The 7,500-nt window shown below is 44.9% G+C and overlaps 1 protein-coding gene across 2 annotated transcripts in view; it reads right to left on the reverse strand.

Moving 5' to 3' along the window:
- LOC143276713 (uncharacterized) overlaps nt 1-7,500 on the reverse strand; it is a 36,223-nt gene that overhangs the window by 18,622 nt on the left and 10,101 nt on the right. For both annotated transcript variants that reach the window (XM_076581360.1, XM_076581359.1), the window contains exons 4-6: nt 5,640-5,725; nt 3,856-3,945; nt 2,926-3,009 (exon numbers count right to left, since the gene is read on the reverse strand). In XM_076581360.1, coding sequence (XP_076437475.1) covers nt 2,926-3,009; nt 3,856-3,945; nt 5,640-5,725 — 260 coding nt within the window. The remainder of the gene's footprint in view (nt 1-2,925; nt 3,010-3,855; nt 3,946-5,639; nt 5,726-7,500) is intronic.

The following is a 7,500-nucleotide window of genomic DNA, read 5'->3' on the forward strand; positions in this document are numbered from 1 at the left end:
ATTCGATATGATATATATATATTTTTCTATTTATGTTGTTGTGCAATGAACAGTGTGGAAGCAGGTTCAAAAAGAAATTGTATGATGGCGTTTCGTTGGTTTTGATTGTGTAGTGCTGAAGTGGGTGTTTTCTTTCTTTTTTTTTCTCTCTCTCTCTTTTGTTTTGTTATTGTGAAACGAAAAGCACTGATTCATTTTATTTGAAATTGTGCAATGAATAGTGATAAAGTAGGCATTTTTTTTTTTTTTTTTTTTTTTAAGAATTTTTGTTGTTGTGATGAATAGTACTGATGCAGTTGTTGTAATGTAAAGAATAGTGCTGAAATGGGTGTTTATTTATTTTTTTAATGTGTGATGAATATTGCTGTAGCAGACTGATTTTTCATTGTTTATTATTTTCATCATTGTGTGATGAACAGTGCTGAAGCAGCAATTGAAAAAGAGGAAATTTCTAGCAGAGAATTTCCAGTAAGATGGAGGATACTATTTTCTATATTGATGACAGTTATTTCTTTTTTTTTTATTTTTTTTTTTAGCTTAGACATTGCAAGAAAGGAAAATATTGCAGCAAAATAATAATAAAATGATAATACTAAAAGAAATTATTGGGGACTGTGTAGAAAAGAAAAAGAAAAAAAGAATCTGTCGAACCATGTAGCAAAAAAACAACAACAAAAAAGAACCCCCCCCCAAAAAAAAACCCAAAAAACAAACAAAAACAAAAAAGAATAAAAAATGCTGGTCTGTGCAGACGAAAAAAAGAAGAAGAAAAAAATTAAAGAAAAAAGGATAAATGTGCTGTGCTGGGGGAAAAAAAAATCCCATCTGTTGTTTTCCTATTATCTGACGGGTGCAATAGCCGAATGGTTAAAGTGTTGGACTTTCAATCTGAGGGTCCCGGGTTCGAATCTCAGTAATGGCGCCTGGTGGGTAAAGGGGTGGAGACAGACAGACAGACAGAGACAGAGGCAGACAGAGAGACAGAGACAGACAAGAGAACAGGAGACTATGAGTGAGAGAGAGAGAGAGAGAGAGAGAGAGAGAGTAGGTGGCTTGTACTTGACTGACAAAAAAAAAGAAAAAAAAAAAAAGAAAGAAAAAAAAAAGAAAGAATGAAGGAAAGAAAGCGTGAAGAAAAGGACGAAGGAAGGAAAGAAAGGAGGAAGGAAGGAAGGAAGGAATGAATGAAAGAAGGAAAGGAAGAGGGAAGATAAGAATGAAAGAAGAGATTTTTTCCGACCTCCCACGTCAACTTATGTGCAGACCTGCTAGTGCCTGAACCCCTTTCGTGTGTATACGGCAAGCAGAAGATCGAATATGCAGGTTAAAGATCCTGTAATCCATGTCAGCCTTTGGTGGGTTATAGAAACAATAACATACCCAGCATGCACACCCCCAAAAACGGAGTATGGCTGCCTGGATGGTGGGGGTAAAAACGGTCATACACGTAAAAGCCCACTCGTGTACATACGAGTGAACGTGGGAGTTGCAGCCCATGAACGAAGAAGAAGAAGAAGAAGAAGAGGTTTCCTGTCTGAAGTTTCAAACATCTCCCTCTAATCACTGGCAGGCAGGTTTCCCACAGAAGAAACCAAACAGAATTCTAGACTTATTTTTCCAGACCTTTTCCACACCAGACCAGATGGAAAGTTTTCCAAATCAAACACAAAGGCAAACAGATTATATATATATATATATATATATATAAAGATTTGTCTGCTGCACATCTTATGAGACTAATGAATATCCTGTAACCATGTTATATTTTCATCACTGTTTTTTTTCTTTCTTTTTTTGTGTGTTGAGCTCGTTGTTGAATGGTACTGGTCAAAAAGAGAACATTTTTTTCCCCCAAAATTATGTTTTATCTAACATACATATTGTGACACTCTTTCATCAGTGTTTTTAGGTTTTAAATTTAAAGTTGTTTTTTTTTATGCCTTCAGCTCGTGGTAAAATAGTACCAGTATTAATAATCATACACACACACACACACACACACACACACACACACACATTAAATTCCATTTCTCTTCCTGAACCTGAAGGGAAAAACATATTTTTCCAAGACATTTCCAACACTGGGAAAGGTTGTTCTCTCATTTTTCCAAGACTTTTCCAAGTCTGGAAATGGTTCTCTAATTTTTCCAAGGTTTTTCCAGCTCTGGAAATGGTTATCTCATTTTTTCCAAGACTTTTCGAACTCCAGAAATGGTTCTCTAATTTTTTCAAGACTTTTCCAACTCTGGAAACGGTTCTCTCATTTTCCCAAGACTTTACCAACTCTGGAAATGGTTCTCTAATTTTTCCAAGATTTGTTCAGCCCTAGAAATGGTCTCTAATTTTTTCCAACTTTTCCAAACATGGAAATGGTTCTCTCAATTTTTCCAAGACCTTTCCAATTCTGGAAATGGTTCTCTCATTTTCCCCCAAGACTTTTCCAGCCCTGGAAACGGTTCTCTCTTCTTCTTCTTCTTCTGCGTTCGTGGGCTGCAACTCCCACGTTCACTCGTATGCACACAAGTGGGGTTTTACGTGTATGACCGTTTTTACCCCACCATGTAGGCAGCCATACTCCGTTTTCGGGGTTGTGCATGCTGGGTATGTTCTTGTTTCCATAACCCACCGAACGCTGACATGGATTACAGGATCTTTAACGTGTGTATTTGATCTTCTGATTGCATATACACACGAAGGGGGTTCAGGCACTAGCAGGTCTGCACATATGTTGACATGGGAGATCGGAAAAATCACCACCCTTTACCCACCAGATGCTATCACCGAAATTTGAACCCGGGACCCTCAGTTTGACAGTCCAACGCTTTAACCACTCGGCTATTGCGCCCGTCACGGTTCTCTCATTTTCCCAAGACTTTTCCAGACTTCCCCTGACTCTGGACAAACAAACTGTGCATGAACACTGACCTCTGCTTGAACTTCATGAAAGGGGTGTAACTGATGGCCAGAGGGCACTCCACCGTGTCGTAGTTCTCTCCCTTGATGCAAAACCTGCACACACACACACACACACACACACACACACACACACACTTGTTTGACAAAGACATTGTATCTAGATCTCTCTTGTTTGCGCATCCATGTCCACGAATGTGTACACATGCACACTCACAACACAAATGACACACTCACAGCATTAACATTTCTCCTACTGCGTAAGAAGAAAAAACGTCAAAATCTTTAATGGAAACAGTTTAATGTTACTAATGATCATCATCATCACTACACAGCATGTCCATGAAGCCATCATAGTTCCAAATCTGTCACACACACACACAAAGCGATAGTAATAGTAGAGGAAAAAACAGAAAAACTGAAAAACATACCTGAAACTTAGTTATCAGTCGACGGGCGCAATAGCCGAGTGGTTAAAGCGTTGGACTTTCAATCTGAGGGTCCCGGGTTCGAATCATGGTGACGGCGCCTGGTGGGTAAAGGGTGGAAATTTTTCCGATCTCCCAGGTCAACATATGTGCAGACCTGCTAGTGCCTGAATCCCCTTCGTGTGTAAATGCATGCAGAAGATCAAATGCGCACGTTAAAGATCCTGTAATCCATGTCAGTGTTTGGTGCGTTATGGAAACAAGAACATACCCAGCATGCACACCCCCGAAAGCGGAGTATGGCTGCCTACATGGCGGGGTAAAAACGGTCATGCACGTAAAAGCCCACTCGTGTACATGCGAGTGAACGTGGGAGTTGCAGCCCGCCCATGAACGCAGAAGAAGAAGTTATCAGTCGCACTAAAAAGAAAAGAAGAGAAAAAAAAAATCTTATGACAACACTAAAGTGGAGGACAGCTATTTTGCCAGGCAGACAGAGGGGAGGGGTACCAACCCGAAATCAATGGAGTTTAACCCCAGTAACGTGCCACACAACTCTGTTGCCTCCTCTCCCAGCATGATCGCCCCTGGTTTGTAGAACCGCCTGCACACATACACACACACACACAATGATGCACACACACAAACATATATAAACACACACTCACACAGATATACACACACACACACACATACAGACCCACATACAGATATACAACACACAGACCCCCACCACTGCCCCCACCACACACACTCACACACATACAAACCTCACACACTCAACACCTCAACTTTGCTCCCCCCAACCCCCTCCCCCCACCCACTCACACCCATACAAACCCCCACATCCCGCATGATCAATATCCCCACTTTGCCCCCCCGCTTCACCCACAAACAAACAAATCCATACAGACCCCACACACCACACCTCACTATGCCCCCCCCCCACCCCAAACAAATCCCCACATACTCAACACCCCACTTTGTCCCCCCCCCCCCCCCCACATTCCCCCCCTCCCCCCGTACAAACCCCTACACCTCCACACTCTCAACACACCCCTCCCCTCCCCAAACAAACCCCTACACCCCACATGCTCAGCACACCCCCCCCCCCCCCGACCCCCACCTACTCATACAAACCCCTACACCCCCACACTCAACACCCCCTCTGTCCCCCACACCCATACAAACCGCTACGCTTAACACCCCCACCCCTTTGCAACCCATACATCACCCACGTTTACACCTGTACAAACCCCAGACACACCCCCACACACTAAACACCCCCACTTCACCACCACTAGCCTCACTCCCCCCCTTACACACCCTTACAAAGCCCCACACATCCCACATTATCAACATCCCCTCCCCCTTCCCCCCCCCCCATCCCCCTCCCACACACATGAACATCCATCCATTACCACCCCCCTTCTTGCTGATATTGGTCTGTCTTCCCAACTCACACCTGTACAAAAACCCCACGCCCCACACACTGAACACCCCTACTCCAACCCCTTCACTCCCCACCCCACACACCCATACAAACCCCACACCCCACACACTGAACACCCCTGGTTCAACCTCCTCACTCCCCCCCCCCCACACACACACCCATACAAACCCCCACACCCCCACACACTGAACACCCCCAATGCAACCCCCTCACTCCCCCCCCACACACCCATACACCCCACACACTGAACACCCCCAATGCAACCCCCTCACTCCCCCCCACACACACCCATACACCCCACACACTGAACACCTCCAATGCAACCCCCTCACTCCCCCTCACACACCCATACAAACCCCCACACCCTGAACACACACACTCCACCACCACCACCACCCATCCAAACAAATCCCCACAAAATCCATACACTACCAACCCTACCTGCTGATCAACTGGTCTGTCTCCCCAGCTCACACCTGTACAAATCCCCCACACCCCATACACTGAGAATCCACTCTCATCCCTCCTCACTCCCCCCACACACCCTCACAAACCTCCACACCCCACAAGCTCAACACCCACACACACTGCCTCTACCCACACACACACCCATACAAAACCCCACACCCCACACACTCAACACCCACACACACTGCCTCTACCCACACACATACCCATACAAACCCCCACACCCCACACACTCAACACCCACACACACTGCCTCTACCCCACACACACACGCCCATACAAACCCCCACACCCCACGCGCTCAACACATCCACACACCCACCCCAACCCCCCACACACATGGACATCCATCCACTACCCCTCCCAACCCCCCTCACCGGGTGATGTTGGTCTGTTTCAGAGCCTCCCCCAGATACTCCGACAGCCTCTTCTCCATCAGAGCGCACCGCACAAACGCTCGACCCTGAAACCGTTCAGTTAGTTTCAGTTTCTCAAGGAGGCGTCACTGAGTTCGGACAAATCCATACACGCTACACCGCATCTTGCTAGGCAGATGCCTGACCAGCAGCATAACCCAACATGCTCAGTCAAGGTCTCGAGTGCATGTTTATATATTTGTTCACCCATCAGAGTGGATTTTTCGACACAATTTTCCCAGAGGACAACTCTCCCCTTGCCATGTTTTTTTTTTTTCAGTGTGTGCTGCACATACTTAGAGTGATGATCTACACCAGCTTGTCCAAAACAATCATGCAAGGCACCATCGAGGGCGGGAGAAGAAGAGACAGATGGAGAAGGGAGTTTGCGTCTGCGGTCCTCAGGCTTCCCCCATCGACTACTTTGTAGTTATGGGCCTGAGGTGAGGTGAGGTGAGGTAAGGTGAGGTGAGGAGGTGCTGCACACATTTGACGGGCGCAATAGCCGAGTGGTTAAAGCGGTGGACTGTCAATCTGAGGGTCCCGGGTTCGAATCACGGTGACGGCGCCTGGTGGGTAAAGGGTGGAGATTTTTACGATCTCCCAGGTCAACATATGTGCAGACCTGCTAGTGCCTGAACCACCTTCGTGTGTATATGCAAGCAGAAGATCAAATATGCACGTTAAAGATCCTATAATCCATGTCAGCGTTCGGTGGGTTATGGAAACAAGAACATACCCAGCATGCACAACTCCGAAAACGGAGTATGGCTGCCTACATGGCTGGGTAAAAACGGTCATACACGTAAAAGCCCACTCGTGTACATACGAGTGAACGCAGAAGAAGAAGAAGAAGCTGCACACAGGACCTTGGTTTATCATCTCATCCGAGTGACAAGACGCTCTGTTTGATTTTCCAGTCAAACTTGGGAGAAAGGGTGAGAGCGGGATTCGAACCCAGACCCTCACGGACTCTCTTTATTGGCAGCTGAGCATCTTAACCATTCTGCCACCTTCTTTCCTGTGTCTTTCAGACAACCTCACACCTACACTCCTTCTTCATCATCTTCCCCCTTCTTCTTCTTCTGCTTCTAGACTCTTCTTTTCAACAAAGTTATTTGGAAATACCAAAAGATGCACAGACACTGGAACTAGAAAAGACTTATTAAAACTCAGGTCATGAGAAAACAGAATCCCTTGAAATTTGAAGCTTTCAGTATTCTTTGATGCATTTACTTATACTACACATGTAATTTAAAATGATAATAATTAAAAAAAAAAAAAAAGGATTCTTTCACAAATTTCACAGGATAATCAAAATAATCAAATACTTTTATAAACAGTTCCATACATGTAATCACAGTGTTGATGAGAATGACACCATAATCAAATTACTCAATGATCAATTCTTTCAATACTCCATGATCAGTTTCTTTCCCATGCAATCAGAACAAGAGAGGCAAGGCCTTCAAGACTCACTTGTGATACACTTAAAAAAAAAATCCAAGCTTTTTATGTATCGAGTAGCTTTTTATGTATTGAGTATAATTTCACGTTAAAGATCCTGTAATCCATGTCAGCGTTCGGTGGGTTATGGAAACAAGAACATACCCAGCATGCACACCCCCGAAAACGGAGTATGGCTGCCTACAAGGCGGGGTAAAAACAGTCATACACATAAAAGCCCACTCATGTGCATTTGATCTTCTGCTTGCGTATACACACAAAGGGGGTTCAGGCACAGGCAGCTCTGCACATATGCTGACCTGGGAGATCGGAAAAATCTCCACCCTTACAATCAGGCACCGTTATCAAGATTCGA

This window comes from Babylonia areolata, chromosome 32 (assembly GCF_041734735.1).
Source record: "Babylonia areolata isolate BAREFJ2019XMU chromosome 32, ASM4173473v1, whole genome shotgun sequence".
NCBI classification, from domain to species: Eukaryota; Metazoa; Mollusca; class Gastropoda; order Neogastropoda; family Buccinidae; genus Babylonia; species Babylonia areolata.